The following is a 15563-nucleotide window of genomic DNA, read 5'->3' on the forward strand; positions in this document are numbered from 1 at the left end:
ACTTAGAGATAGCCGAGTAGACTCTGTTAACACCAAGTTATTGTTTTCACTATGAAAAGTTGGAGCTATCACTTTCCAGAACTTCCACTCTTCATCAGTCTTTTGTCTGACAGCACCTTAACCTCACAGAGCTTGACAGTTTTCACCTCTGACTACAGGAAGACAACATAAAAAAGCTACAAATTAATTACAAAAAAAAAACACCTGTGAAGACGTACGATATAACGAGTGAGAAAAAGTGCATGAAATTTATTTTTAAGTCTGTACTATGGAACTGTCACGTTGGAAAATTCCCAGTTACTAATCCCCAGTGTGCTCAGCTGAGCTTGAATACACTGTGTGTTAATTAAATCCTCCAGGTGTTAATTCAGCACAGGGGATGGTTCTGTGCACAGGATCCCAATCTGTCTGAATGTCTCCAAATATGCATTTGTCTTCATTTTAAAAGTGTTTTGCACTTTTCGGGTTTTCTTATGATGTACTTCCCCCTTCATAGTGCAATAATATTACATTATGGCTTTTAGTCTTTTAGTAAAAAGAAAAAGGACATAATTCAAAAAATCCTAGTAAATCTAATAATCTATAATCCTAACCACCCAAGGGTCAGAATCTACTGATGTAACACCACAATTACTGCATTTGTGGTATTACAGTCAAAGCTCTGGTACGCGTGTAGGTTTCAAATGTACACAGAAAGAGAAACAAGTGTTAAAACTGCCAGAAACACCTGGAGAGCAGACTAAAGTACGGCTGTAATTGCAGAAAATGCGAGCCTCCTCTCGCTGAAACCAACGGCAGAGGCTCGCAGTTGGCCGCTGTGCCCAGGACTCTGTATTAGTTTCACAAGTGGTAAAAAAACACATTAATTTCAGCTGGAGCTAGAGGTGGTGTGGGCACCAATTAAAGAGGAGATGAGCTGTATAGATTTGCAAGGACAAATTTTCACAGGGAGATTGCATGGCAGGTTGGGGTTGAGGGAGGAGGGGCCAGGGAGAAGGGGGTGTGTGGTTAGACCGGGGAGGGGGATGGGCTGAGGGGGTCTGTGTAGGAGCTTGTGTTATTTATTACGGTACACCCTGCCAAATTACAATGCAGCATTTCATCATTCACCCCCTGGCCTCTCTCACCGGTACCCCTCCCTCATTCATCACTGTCAAGCAGTGGCTAACCCCAGTCCCCTCCTCCTCTTCCTCCTCCTCCTCCTCCTACTCCAGCTTCTCTTCTTCTTCTGCCCCTTTAGCGCTTCTCCAAGCGCTCCGTTCTGAAGAAAACGCGGACATTCTCCCAGCACGCCTCCTGTACGCAATTACCCAGAAGCCCTGCACGCTGGCGATGGGAAAAGGGACGTCGTCCGACACCTATCTGTTTTATCATTGACTTCCGCCTTCAAGGTTCGCCGGGGCGGCTCCTAGCGACCCCGGGGCCTCATGGTGAGGTGGAGCGCTGCACTTTCCACCTGCACTTAAGGGGGGGGGGGGGGGGGGGGGGGGTGGAGGAGGGGGCGGGGCATATTCTCATATACTCTGTTACTTGCGGCGGTCCTGTCAGAGACCTGCTGCAAATCACTGGCGGTTTCCCATTGAGGTCAGTCAGCCATGTTATTACTACATAAGGTAGGGAACGAGCGGCTGATTTATCACCACGCCTGTTGGCTCCGTGCGGAAAAACAATAATCCTGAGAGGAGAAGACAGTGGCAGCACAAACTACTTCTAGGACTTGAGTGCTGCTGTCCGGGGAATCAGCAAAGAACCAGGAAAAGGGGGGTATGAAGAATTAATTGGCTCGCGGTGATGCGCAGTTAATTATATAATGCTTCTCGCTGCCTCAATGGTTATCTCATAATTAGATCTACATTAATTCTTCAATACGAAGGGATGTCGAATATAGGTTTTGTTGTTTGAGTTATTTTGTTATTTCTTTTTAACAATGAAGTGCCTGAGCAGACTTGTTCTTACATGCTGGAACGCGTGTTCCCGTGCTGTGGGGGAGAAGGTGTCTGATGCTCTTGGTACCCAAAGGACGAGTTCATGGTTCGCTTGAAATAAACCCTGCTATTAGCATTGTGTCTTCATTACAATCTTTATCACCATGGTGACTGCAACTGTTACACTGCCCTTAATTCCTCCAATTACATTGATAACTTTCATCAACAACTGACAAAAATGGTGAGGAGGTCCCCCTACTTGTCAAAAAGGAGTATTATATTAAATTCTTTAATATGAGCACTCTAACATGATCAAAATAGTACTTATTATTATTATTATTATTATTATTACTATTATTATTACAATTGTGTCCTGGCTAAGCGATACAGATAAGACTTTAAAAAAACATAATTATAAAATCCACAATCTTTAGCAATAAAGCAACACAATCATCATTCCTCACAAACAAGGACACTGAAACCAGGAATAACACCTACAATCCAATGCACCTGTCTTCATGTCATCCAGAATTGTCTTGAACCCTTCCAGAGAACCTTCTCGAAGGTTCAGGCAACTCTGGAGACAGTTCCATCTCAGTGTCAAATCTTTGGGACAGTAAGCAAGAAAAACTCCCGCGAACGAAGATGGCAGGACGGAGAACATAAACCTGTAAATAAGACGAAAAGCAAACCAAGGAGTGCCTTATAAATAAAAATATGCCACACTTTAGCCGACGAGTGGACAAGGCTGACCATCCAACACCAACATACAAAATACCACGATGGGAAAGGGGAGATAAATCTTAGTGCTCCATGAAAAAAAACAGAATCTAATGATTGTACTTATGAAGTATTTACATCATTTCTTTAGGAAAACAACAAAGACTTTGCAAGAATAATACTTTCATTATTACAATACATATCACAGCGATTGCATTGTACATTATGGAGGCTGTATTTGAAACTTTCAAGGCCTTATGAATATTGGAAGGGAAGCATGGTTTTTAAAAACCTTTAACTCATAGCGCCCTTGAAACACAGACGGTGACACAGAGCGTTCACGCAGACGGCGACGCAGAGCGTTCACGCAGACAGCGACGCAGGGCGTTCACGCAGACGGCGACGCAGAGCGTTCACGCAGACGGCGACGCAGGGCCTTCCCATTTCATTCCAGATGTTTGTGGATCTGTTCCACAGGGCTGGTGCTGCAGGCCGGGCCGTTGCTGGAATTACGCTTTGCTCATTATCTCTCGTGTATTATCAAGGTCTAATTCACTCTTGGCTTGATTAGTGGGCTCATCCAATCCACCCCGAGCCGTCCGGCAATCACTTATCCTGATCTCTGTCTGCGGTGGAATTCCTGAGACCGACTGTCTGGACATACAAGGAGTAATTTATTGTTAGCTTGAAGCCTTCTGGGCAAGCTTCTTGTTATCACTTCAGTCTTGTTGCTATGTATGTTAACAAATTGCCTAATGGCTAAATGCTGTAGGTTTGTGTTCTATTTTACAGTGCTACAAAAGCATCTTTTAGACACAACAGTTCGAGGCTGTCGGGGCCCCCCAGGGTTCAGCACTGTTTATTACGGAGGTGGCTGATTTTAGACTTACTCCTCCCAAAGCAAGAGGCCTCCATCTTCAGCTCACAACAGAGTGGAAAGATAATAAGGATGGGAGAGGAAGTGCTAACCACTGCCACCATTAAATAACGCACTGGAGAAGGAGCTCCATCTGTTGTTTGTGCATGACTGCATACATAAAACACAGGCACAGCTGGTGCTAAAGGCAACACACATAGCAGTGGCTTTGAACGCCCAACCCCCCACTCTCCAGCAGCCTCTGACCTCTTCCCGCTTAACTCCGCCATGTTCTCCGTGGTGCAAACTTTGTCAGCTCCATCAACACGTCGTCCTCCCAAGACCTCGTTTGAGCAATCTGATCAGCAGGAGGCCGTCCACCGCTCGGCTGGGCCCAGAACCAGACGCGGTCGAAGGAGAAACTCCACCAGCTGGGGTGTGGGAGAAGGATGTCGGACGGGACCAGTAATTGCCTCTGCTCGAGGCCCAAGCCGGCCGACGTGGAGAAGTAATTACGGCCCTCCACACAGGCCGGCGTGGCCTCGGGGGTGTTGCCGGAACGACCGACGAGTGAGATGGTGCTGGTGACGGTTCGCGCTTTGTTGGGTTCCTCGAAGCGTCTGGCGCAGCCTTAATTTGGAATGAGTAGTGCCACAGCGTTGCTCGTTTACTCGTTTTGTTAAATGAGTAAATAGTGTTACCAGTGAGACCAGTATGTGCCAATGGAAGTCAATAGATGGTAGCATTTCCTGATAGGCGACTATTTATTGTGGAAACGTTTCTGCGGCACTTCTATGAGCAGCTTGCAAGCGAGCTTTGAAACAAGAGTTCACCTGCGGAGCAGCACAATGGGTTGTGTTTAGACTATAGCAAACCAGAGAGAGGTGTACACTTCCAAGCCATACAGAAAATCCATAAATTACTTGTCAAGCAAAGACCCTGCAGGGATCCACGATGTCATTAGTGTTGAAACCAGCTCTGCCGTGCCATACACTGACTTCTACAAGAGGACATCCCTGAGCCCCTAACCTCCTTTTTCCATCAAGGTCACATCAGCTCCAGTAACGATGTGAGTGATGGCTGGAAAAACCAAGGTCTGACTCTTGGCTTATTCCCCAAATAGGAAACCTAGGACCTTCTCACTTCAGTTTGGCAGGAAAGAAAAAAAAAGCATGGCTTGAAGAGCAGCTTTCACTTCAATAATCTAGTCACTTGGCTATTTTTGATGATCTGACTGCTGTAGACTAAGTGACACCTTATAAAATTTCCTTGCTATGTAACCTAGGAAGGGTAATAATGATGCCTTCCCTGACACTTCTCCTCCACAAACACTATTAGAATGTGATCTCGACCAAGCCGAAGTGTAGCGAACCCAGAATTTAAGGATGCTTGCTCCAACTTTGCTTCAACCTTGTTTCTGGGTCAAAAAACCTGTGCCTCCCCCTAATAATGTGGACAAGTTGGGAGCAGGTGTCAGGAATGCTTTTAGCCTGTCGACAGCTGCTAATTAGAAATGCAGTGGCAGGACAAAGCAACGCTAAAATCAGCTTTGCCCAACTTCTGTGGCCTGTTTCCAAAACAAACAGTGGTGCACTGGGCAAAATGGTCCAATCTCCAATCTCCCAACAGCTCTTAATTAGCACAGTGATTTGGGCTGAGAGTCTTGGTTAGCAAGAGGCAAACTGTCAGGCCATGGAGCTTCCGGTCATCACGGATCCCCCATGGCAGCCCTCGCCAGCGGATATGGCTGGCTGATCCATGCTGCTGTGATTTCCCTCATCTAACTTTCCCACTCTCCGGCTGCTCTTCGGCTGTCTGTTATCTACTTTTGCGACTGCTTGCTCATAGAGCGGCCCCTCGATTATCCACAGAGAGAGGCATCACGTGGTGTGGCGTGCCACAGCCCCACCGTAGGGATCCTGCCCCGTGCACTGCTGTACCGAGCATCAGCGGAACCCTGTTTTGTTGCAGACTTCCTCTTATCTCAACAGCCCGGCCTGGAGCAGTTTGTGACAGCCGCATGCAAGACTTTTTCTTGAATATATGCAATTAATCTCACCGTCTGTAACCTTGATACCTCTACTGTGTTAGAGAAGCCGACGCTGGCAGAGAGCAATGAATCAGCGATACGTTTCATAATATATAACTGGTCACATTAGGTCACATAGTTTACATTCTGACCCGCTTGCTGTCCACCATGTCTCGGTGACATCATCTGCTGTGTGTTCAAATGGGAAAAGAACCTCCTACAGGGGATCTTGTACTTACAGGAAGCCTCGGTCACCGCTGAAATGCTGACGACAGTGTTCACCCCGGAAAATCCCTAGACAACTGGGTCCAAACTGTTGCTGTCCAGTGCTTGATAAATAAAAGATTTGTTCTTGCAGTAAGGCTCTATCCCTAATTATCCCTCCCAGCTAGGTCCTGCCATAAGTCCACTGGTTTGCACCAGCGCCGTCACTCCTGAGGTTCTGAGAAAAGGCCAGAGTGCCCCACACTAATTGGACACTGGTAGGAAGAGTTGAGAGAAAATGGCGTCCTTAAACAGAGAGTTCACGGGGAGGGAAAGGATTGTGCATAATCCAGCAGTGTGGACTTTCCCTATCACCGCAACTCTTGCAGTGAATTAAAATAAAAGTCTGAAGGGCAGGCCAGCTGGGGAAAGGAGTAAGTCGTATGGAGGAAAGACAAAGCATGACAGAGTGACACCGAAGATCTATTGCAACAAAACACAGGTAATGCCAGGATGCATGTTGTGAACATAAGGTTCTAGATAGCACACAAGAATTCAATTCTAGATTACATACTTGATTTAGCAAAAGGCACACTTATTAGAGGTGGTAAGAATGCAAATTCTTTCATCATATTTGCCCATATGTAATGTCAAAATGTGTCATCAATATGTGACACTACATTCCATTGTAATTAGTCACCAGCGATACATTTTCTGATAGTTGAGAGGAGTCTTTGCATATTAATGTTGGCGTAATCCTGATCCCTTATATGGACTTACATATCGGGGACAAATAATAACACTTTTTTTCCATCAGATCAGAGTTCACAGTTCACTGAATTGTTTACAAGCCTTTTAGCATAAGCTTTCCATTATGTCTGGGTAATTGCCTATACTGTGTGCACAGAAAAAAACCAACTAGGATTCTGTATGAAAGTAAAAGGTTGGATGCTTCTTGGGAAAAGGCTTACTTCACTTCTGGGATTTAGCTCACGTATACAAGCTACTCCACATTTTGCACCATGCATGACCGGGCAAAGCCTCTGAAGACCTGATATACAACATACGTGTTACATGGTTGTTTTTCTCACAGTAAAGCACTGATGTTGACCGGACAAACAATGAAAAGTCTATGTAGACTAAAATATTTATAATACACAACACACCTATGGGCGATATACATGTGCAAAACCACTTGCTAATCTATACAGTTATATTGAATATTAACATAACAATAGCATGTCCCAAGAAGAACATTCCTTTACACAGTTCCAGACTGCTGATTTTTTATTTCATTTCAGTTTTCCCTGAGGAGAACAATGTGAATTGTATAGCCAGTTTTACATTTGTGTTGACTTGCAGCAAGCCATTATTAGGCCCTAATTTAGCAACTGCTGACATATAATAATTTAAACATATCCCATGATGCATGATTGACCCTGGCTATAACCCTGATAATTGTGTTCTTTCAAGAAGGAAATGCATTTTATTGGCTGTGTTCCTCCAGAGAAAAAAGTCGAATCCGTCTGCTATAATTCTCGTGTACAGATGAATGAGTTTGAGGGTTGTCGGAGAGAAGGCTAGTGGGTGTTTTTAACGACTTTTTCTTTCATCATCCCATGCTTGTGTTCAGCCGTATAGTGACATACTGCTGATTTAATTAAAGTATATGTGACATACAATCTGTTGTTTCACATTTTTCCTCAACTGAAATTTTTAAAGAAATGAATATAATAAATAAATCCTCTATTGGACATCTTTCAAAGTAATCATTCATAATGGATGTTTTGTTTTTTAATCATCAACAAAAACTAGTAGCTAGTTTACAAGATGGAACAGGAAATGTGGGATTGTGCATTACAGAGAAAAGTGTCCATTTAAGTCAATAATATAAAGAGGCTGTTAGTTTGTCTATGTTTAAAGCTGAGTCCTTATTCTGATTGGACAGCTGAGTCCTTATCCTGATTGGATATGTGCTTGCATTCCACAGGCTCACCTTGACAGAAATCTTCCCCTCATCCTTTGGCAGGTGTGCGGCCAGGAACCAGTCTCCGGGGAGGGGGCTGGTGACATTGAACACCCCCGTTGTACGGTTGGGCAGTGTCCATGTCAGAGTGACAGCAAAGGACCCTGGGATGATGGTGTCCCTCGGGAAGCGGGTGTTCAGGGGGTTGATCACCGGTGGGGCCCCTGACCTGAAGTATCTATCAGCCAGAGGGACAAGTGACATTGTTACACAGCGGACACATCTGCTAGCCTGTGGACACTCTAGGATGTGGACACTCGCTCAGTCAGGTAGAAGTATGTGTCCATTAAAAGGCATCACTGTTTAATGTAATATAAACTCCCAGTGTGCTTATGCCTGGGCTTTTCTCATCACAGATTTCATAAATCAAACAAGCAATAAACATGGTGCAATTAATTGCATGTGAGCAAACACAGTTTGCATGTGTGTGTGTGTGTGTGTGTGTGTGTGTGTGTGTGTGTGTGTGTGTGTGTGTGTGCATATGCACGTGAAAGAAAGAGAGAGGGAAAAATGGAATGTCTATGAGGAGTCACCCTGAAATCAATTAGAATTCAGAAGATGCTCCAATTTCTCTTTCCTTTACAGGAAGTGAAATGGAGCATTGTGACTAATACTAAATTATGCATGAACTGAATCGTAAGCAAATATTCCAACATTCTACTCTACTGCGAATGTTTCAAGTAATGCTCACAGATTCAGAGGGCACTGAGATGGAACAGTGCTCCATCTAGGCAGTAATCTCATCTAAAGTGGAGAGAAAGGGACCAGATGCAAATCAGCGGGCTGATCTTTTAAAACCTGATTTTGTTATTAATTTTTTCGACATGAGCTGCGGAGGCCTAATAAGGTTGTATTTTCTGTTCTGCGCGCCTGGATCCAGTTCACCATTCAAGATTAAAAAGGAGCCTGACAGTGTGAATCTGTCACACATCATACTACATGAAAGTCTTACGAATAAAAGGCCTCACCTCCCGTGATTACTGTCACTCAGCCCGTGGCTCTGAGACACTGCAGTTTGTCAATTGTCCCCCCCCCCGACAAGCTTCAGAAGCAAAAGCCTCTTGGGAAAAGTAATCACAACGAAGGGTGACAATTGCGCTTTCTGTGCACTTTTCTCATCGGATTTTATTCCGTTCTGGAGCCCGTGAGTGAAATGAAAAGGTTGAATTAGACAAAAGGCTGAGAAGTGAGGTAGCATATTGTGGATTAAAGGTCACCAAAAGGTTTCACAGGTGGCGCAGGATGGGAACAGGCGCCGACCTCATCGGCATACGTGCTGCTGCGTGTACCCCGGAGTGCAGCGGAGTGTGTGTCTCCGTTCTATGCATATATAACAAAGGGCCCTGCCACAAACACAACAGCCACTTTCTGCCCTTATATGTAACATCCATCCCGATCCTCAAGCCTAGCGTGGATAGGTTGGGTTACTGGGTTGAGGGTTTGTTGTTGTTGCTGTGGAGGTGGAGGCGGTGTTTTTCCTATAGTTTCAGACAGACAAGCAATCTCAGAGGAGCCATTCTCTAACCAGGAGGGTCTTGCGTCTTTGGCAGGTAATAACTCAAATTGAGGCTGATGATGCACTGTAGTGTTATTAGAGAAGTCCCGCTGCTCTCTCTCCTCGCCGTCGATGGCTGACGTGTTCGTGGAACTGGAGCGCTCTCATTTCTCTCTCTTGTAACTACATACTGTTTAAATTAGCTTCAAAGTGCTTACTGAATAGTTGACAGCAATTCATTACTGAATTAATTAGAGTAATTACTAATTAATATTGCCTGGGATTGATAAATAAATAATTAGCCAGGTGTTTAAAGGTTAAGATACCATGTAGCTTGACAACTTAAATATAACGTAAACCATAACTGAAACCTTGAAATGAATACATCACTCACAGTAATTAATATACCCAACAATGCCATACTAAAGCCAAACCATTTGGTATATACTGTCTAATGGCAACCTCTGTCCCCTACATCTCTTCAACTCTCATTATAAACATTAGCAATTAAACAAGGCCTGTGCATATTTGCTCCACTGATTAGCTATATGCCTCTCCACACCTGTGTGTCTGGACCCTGATGGAGCTGACAGCAGCTCATGATGAAGCAGCCCTGCTCTACAGTAAGATTCTTCAGCTCATTCTCTCTCTCTTTCTCATTCTCTCCATTACCTCTGCCTTGTCCAACACTGCTGTTCTCTCCACATGTTCACATGTTAAACCTCAACCATCTGCCTGCTCCCTGCCACCTTACCTTGTAAATTATACTACCATGAGCCAGATTTAAACCTAACGCAATGTCCAAGGGCCTAATTAAAGACGAGGTACATTACGAAGCACAAGCTTCATCGTCCATGGTGTCGCAGGTGTAGTTGACCGGTACGGCGTGATCCAGTTTGTGCTGCCTGGATCTGCCACTAGGGTGCGCTGTGATGTGCCCGGGCCCCATGTGAATGGGTCCCCGTGATCAAATCAAGGACGGCAGCAGCTAGCGCCTTGCCTCACTCTTCGAAAGGTCAATCTCCTCTAAACCCCCTCAATGTCAATTAAAACGGAGAAAGAATTTAATGTGACAATTAGGTTCCTTTTTCAGTATGTCCAAAGGCTGGGTTGCTGACAGAAACAAGGCTGGTTCACCATGGATACACCACACGCCCTCTTCAAGCACTTTAAAAGCCTCTCCGTGCGTTCAGCACCACGGACAGCAGACGGGCAGCAGGTCTCGGTTTGCTCCAGAGTGTCTGGCTGAAAAAGCGGCTGGAAGCAGAAAGAATCGTACACGTGTTGTGGTGTCATAAAGCCGAGCCAACATCAGACTGCCTTCTTCTGCCCCAAAAGCTCTAATAAAACCGAATGGTGGATAAGTGCCTGAATCACTCTGATACCAGCGGCACCGCGGCTGCACAAGAGAACAGAATGACAAGAGAACAGCGTCTACCCACAGCTCCAGCCATGGGATGACGCGTAAGTCACAGAGCTATGCGCCCAGCAATGCACTGAGCTATGTATAGCACTATGTACCGAGTTAAGTATAGAGCTATGTACAGAGTTAAGTCTAGAGCTATGCTTTGGAAGTCACAGAAGCAAGCAGCGCCAAGCAACAGAAGTTTGCACACTTCCGCAAACAACCCACTCTCCCGAAAGCAAACGAAACGAAACAAAATAAAAAAAGTGGCAAAACAAAACAAAACAATCTACAGGCTTCATGTCTCTCAAACTCCAGTGTATGCCTTGATTAGGTTTGCTGATGCTCACCCCTTGGATCTGATACTCACCCCTTGGATCTGATATTATGCTAATGAATGGCATAAATCTGGCTGTGCCTGTTCGTGTCTAAACAAACAGGCATGGAATGCAGATTGGGTTAGAGGCTTTAATTGAGGCGTGAGGTTGTCAGTCATTTTTTCACTGTTTCACATTACAAAGATTCAGACACAGAGTGCCTGGCTCCTCAGTGAACATATGATAGGAATTACACTAAACGCCCAGACTGATGTCTTAATTCACACAAGCCAGCGGGAAAAATACAGCATGCATTCAAAGTTAATCAAAGAACATAACTAAGAAAATATGCAAAACCTAAGTAAATGAAAAATACGTCATTGTGTATGTGAATTAGGAGTGAGCTCCATCAGTTAATGCTGATGCGTTTATAGAAAACTCAACACCACCCATTTCTGCTTAAGGGGATCTTGATATCAAGAGTCTTTTGTGACTCCTATGGAAGGACGTGAAGATTACAATCAAATAGATCTGCTCCTCCTTCCAGGCTTATTGGAGGGCAAAAGAGACCCTTGACAGGAAGTTCTGGAACAACCTTGGGAGTTCTGCTCTGCTCCAGCTCTCTGGTTTGTACTGGGCCTAATTAGAGTTGTCATGACTGATCGATCCTGAGGTAGCAGCGTGTGGCTGCTTCCCCACTAACACACAGACCCCCAACCACACGGCCTTATCTCCACCCACTTTAGCACCCCCTCCCCCCTCCCCTCCCCTACTGGCATCTCTTTTAATTGCCCCCTCGTTATGGCGCCCCCTGCCTGCTTTCTGACAGCCGGATCGACAGTGCAAGCTCCCGCACGCTGTCGTTGCCACAGCGACCGGTACCCAGGCAGCGCCACTCGGACCGCGGCGAGGTTAAGGGTGAGTCGAAGAAGGAAGACACAGAACAGGGCGGAGGGAGCCGCGCGAGATGGCCTTTAATTAGCGCTGCGCTTCTTTCAGACGCAAACCAGTATGCAACATGTCTAGCTTCACTGCGGAATGCTGTTGACTTCTCTCCACTGGGCTATTCAAGGCTCAGTTACTGAACTGCACCAAGAGTCACCATAACAGCCATTTAAATGAATAGTAACTACACTTATCCTTCAGCTCTCAGTAGCCTTTTTCCAACGCAACTGTGTACACCAGGTCTAAAACAAACAGATCTACATTAAAAGGGCCCTTACAAAAGGCGTACGTACACTCACTGATCTCAGTATTAGGTGCAACTACACTACAGCTGGACTACAGTAGCTGTACATTTTATAGCCAGCGTTATAAACCCATCACTCCTGGCAAGTCTATTGTTCTTTAAAATCAGATGACGTTACCAAGGTCCTGTATCCTGTCCTGTATCCTGTGTGTGTCGTGTCATCTTTTATCATTTTCTTTCATTAGTGACCTGGTTTTTGCCTAAGGTGTTAATATATGTAGACATCATATGAAAATGGGATATTCATGAATGAAACCGCTGGAGCAAAAGAACACTTGCACAGAAAACACTTGCAAAAAAACCCTAAAACCTAACAAAGAAAATGCAGCCTGTAGATGCACATTTAAAGCAGGGGTACTAAGCAACTGGTGATTCAGCATGCCAGTATATAATGTTCCTAAGCCAATCAAACCAACATCTAACAAAATAATGATATTAGGCAAATTAGTAGCGTAATGTTTCACCTGCTGTTTCTACAAAGCTAGTGAGCAATATTTTATCCATAGGCAGGCCATCCATTCCATGTCATGTGAGGCCTAAAGATCTCATTTTGATAGCTCTCGAGCACTGAGATCTCGCCATTGCGTAGAAACAAATCCTTTCATCCTTCATCATCATCAAACGAAACCACGCTGGCGATGGTGTGGTTTTTTTTTTTTCCACATGTTAACCTTTCACTCACTGTGTTCTTGATTTAAGTCCAAAGGAGAAACTGAGGTGTTTGAACACAGATGGACCATAAAACACACTCCTTTGTCGTTGCTGGAGAAGGCAGACGGGGTTCGCTGTCACCGGCAGCCGTGGCATCTCTCAAGGTCGCACCTCTTTTTCACTGCACAACGCTACAAATATATCAGCAGCACTTGCTTCTACAAGTACGACAGCAGAAGTCAAGCCATGTGTCTGAAGTTCACTGAAAGTTAGTGAGTTGGGGCATAGAGACACTAGAGACACATGTGTTTCCATAATCTCCAAACACAAGTCTACTCTGCTATCAGCTCAGGGCAAAGCTAGAGCTCCTGGACCAGTGAAGACCCCAGGAGTCATGTGGAAAACCAAAAAGAACGATTGTGAGTTTGAAGAATAGGTAACGCAGCAGGAAAGGTACCGCGAAGCTTATGTAGTGCTGTGGAACTTAGACTGTTACGTTACTGCATTACACTGCTGCGATTTCAGAACCTCGCTTAATGTCTTTTATACAGGTCCTTTGTTCTGGGCAAACTGAAGAGTCTATTCAATTCTTTTTGTCAAATCACCTTTTTCAGAATTGTTCATTTACTTTTTTGAAGGTCTTTAGCTGTTTTAGGCTAGAGTGAGGAGTTTGGATATTGATAGGACTGCCTGACTTACAGCATCCACGCTGAGGCTAGGGTAATGGAAATGTCAATTCCACTGATATCTTCCCATGGGTGTTCATCTCACATTCAATAAACATTAACAGAACATTTTGTAGCTGTTCAAATTTGTTAAGCCTTACATAATGATTAAAAGATACCACAATTAATTGTGGTATATCTATATTCTGCATAGATTTCTAAAATCAAAAGAGTTGAGCTTTTCTCTATATTCTGCCTTCAAGTGTCATCTAGCAAATAATCTTACTTCTCACGTGGGAATCTCACTCGAACGTTACACTGAGTTACTGGAATGGCAAAGCGCCACAGGAAGGGGAAAATGGGTTTTTTTTTTTGGACAAATCCCAGCACATGCGAGCCAGCACGCGAGCACAATTGTCGACCACCGTTTGATCTAGGGAAACCCTACTGTGGAAAGCGGAGGGGTGGAACACCTCCCCAGAGGAACCGAGGTCGAAAGGTCGGGGCCACTCACACTGTCACGTTGCGGTCGGGGCAGCTGTCCCCAAACGTGCCCCCTTGCTCCTTGAAGGTGATGAGGTTCCAGACGGCCACCACGGTGTCGTCAGGCACGCTGAAGTGGAAGAGCTCCACGCTGGCGAAGGAGCGGAAGGCGTTGAGCTTGCGCGGCGTGCGGGTGAAATAGTCCGTCACGAACAGGCAGCCTGCGGGACAGGAACCGGGAGAGAGGAAAAGTAGTTGAAAGATGACATTGATATCTTCATCGGCTTGGGGTGGGAGTGGGTGGTTTGGTGGTTGTGGGTTGGGGAGGGGGGGGAGATTAGGGAGTTGGAGGACCGGGTATGGGAGTGAGTAGAGGAGGGTGGGAGGGATCAGTGCTAATGCAGTTTGGCTGAGCGTCCCCTCAGATGCCGCTGGATCTGAATCCTGTGTTTGGCTCCGGTTCAAAAACAGTATACAGGCTCTATGCAAAATTAATTCCGCTCCTGTCCTCCGGTGTGGCGCCAGTGAGGAGACCCTGGAACGCCGTCCGCAATCTACCGTAATGAGCCGTGCCTTCCTATAGCACTGTCGTCGGCAGACCTAATGCCTCGCAATCTTCTCGTGATTTGCGAGGGAGAAACATTTATACCCTGCCACCCAAGCACATTCGACACTAGTCGCGGATTCCCAGTGTGTTCAACAGGCAGGCACAATTTATTGCAATTTGTCTCCCAAGGGCAGGAGGAAGTGTTCCTAATGAACGCTGCTGTTCAGGGTCTTGACTACTGGCCTGTCAGTGGTGCACCGCTGGAGTGATATATGTTGGATGTGAGGCCTTCGTTCCTTCGGTGCACAGCCATTTAACCTGCGCCGGGAACAGCCCAGGCCTGCCTTTTCTTATATGGAGCATCCAAGCACATTGGAGCTCTTTCCTTTCTTTCTTAACCAGTGACTCATAATATCAAGCCTGCGTTCTTTCCCAGGCTAGCTGAGGAGTCTCAATCACCCCTCTCTTCCCATCACATAATCCTCCCTTTTGAATTCAGTTCAGGTTGTTAACCTTTCCTAGCGCACAAACCCCCACCACCCCCCCTCCCCAAACCCTTTCGAGATCCCCCCCCCCCCCCCCCCCCCCCTCAAAACCCAGCTTAAGCTGCCGCTATGAATGGACAGAGCTTAATTGGGCTGAGTAGCGTTTACCCAGTGAAGCTAGCCTCAGGGGCTGGACGAACATCATGATGTTAAAAGCTTTAGCCAGAGGGCAAAACAACCGCGACAGTAGCCACTTCTGCAATATGCTTTGTGCTCAAAGCGCACTTTGTGAAAAGACGGTTGCGACGGGGCCGTCGCGCTTGAGGGATGCCGATGTGATTCGTGTGGCAATTTCACTGCACGCCATTGTGCTGGGGTGGGAGGAGGCTGTCGGGCCGAATCTGATGGGCTCGGAGCTCAGCGGGGGAAGTGACGACGCTCTGAGCCGTCAATGAGCATGTGTGGCCCAGCACCCCACCAACAGGCAACCCTGCTGACACGGAGCT

General features: G+C 45.8%; 1 protein-coding gene across 1 annotated transcript in view; it reads right to left on the reverse strand.

Annotated features, from left to right (window-relative positions):
- Positions 1–15563, reverse strand: part of tmem8b (transmembrane protein 8B) — a 100801-nt gene that overhangs the window by 54697 nt on the left and 30541 nt on the right. Inside the window, exons 2-3 of the mRNA XM_076997620.1 lie at positions 14057–14246; positions 7731–7938 (exon numbers count right to left, since the gene is read on the reverse strand). Of these exons, the coding sequence (XP_076853735.1) occupies positions 7731–7938; positions 14057–14246 (398 nt within the window). The remainder of the gene's footprint in view (positions 1–7730; positions 7939–14056; positions 14247–15563) is intronic.

This window comes from Brachyhypopomus gauderio, chromosome 3, assembly GCF_052324685.1.
Source record: "Brachyhypopomus gauderio isolate BG-103 chromosome 3, BGAUD_0.2, whole genome shotgun sequence".
NCBI lineage: Eukaryota > Metazoa > Chordata > Actinopteri > Gymnotiformes > Hypopomidae > Brachyhypopomus > Brachyhypopomus gauderio.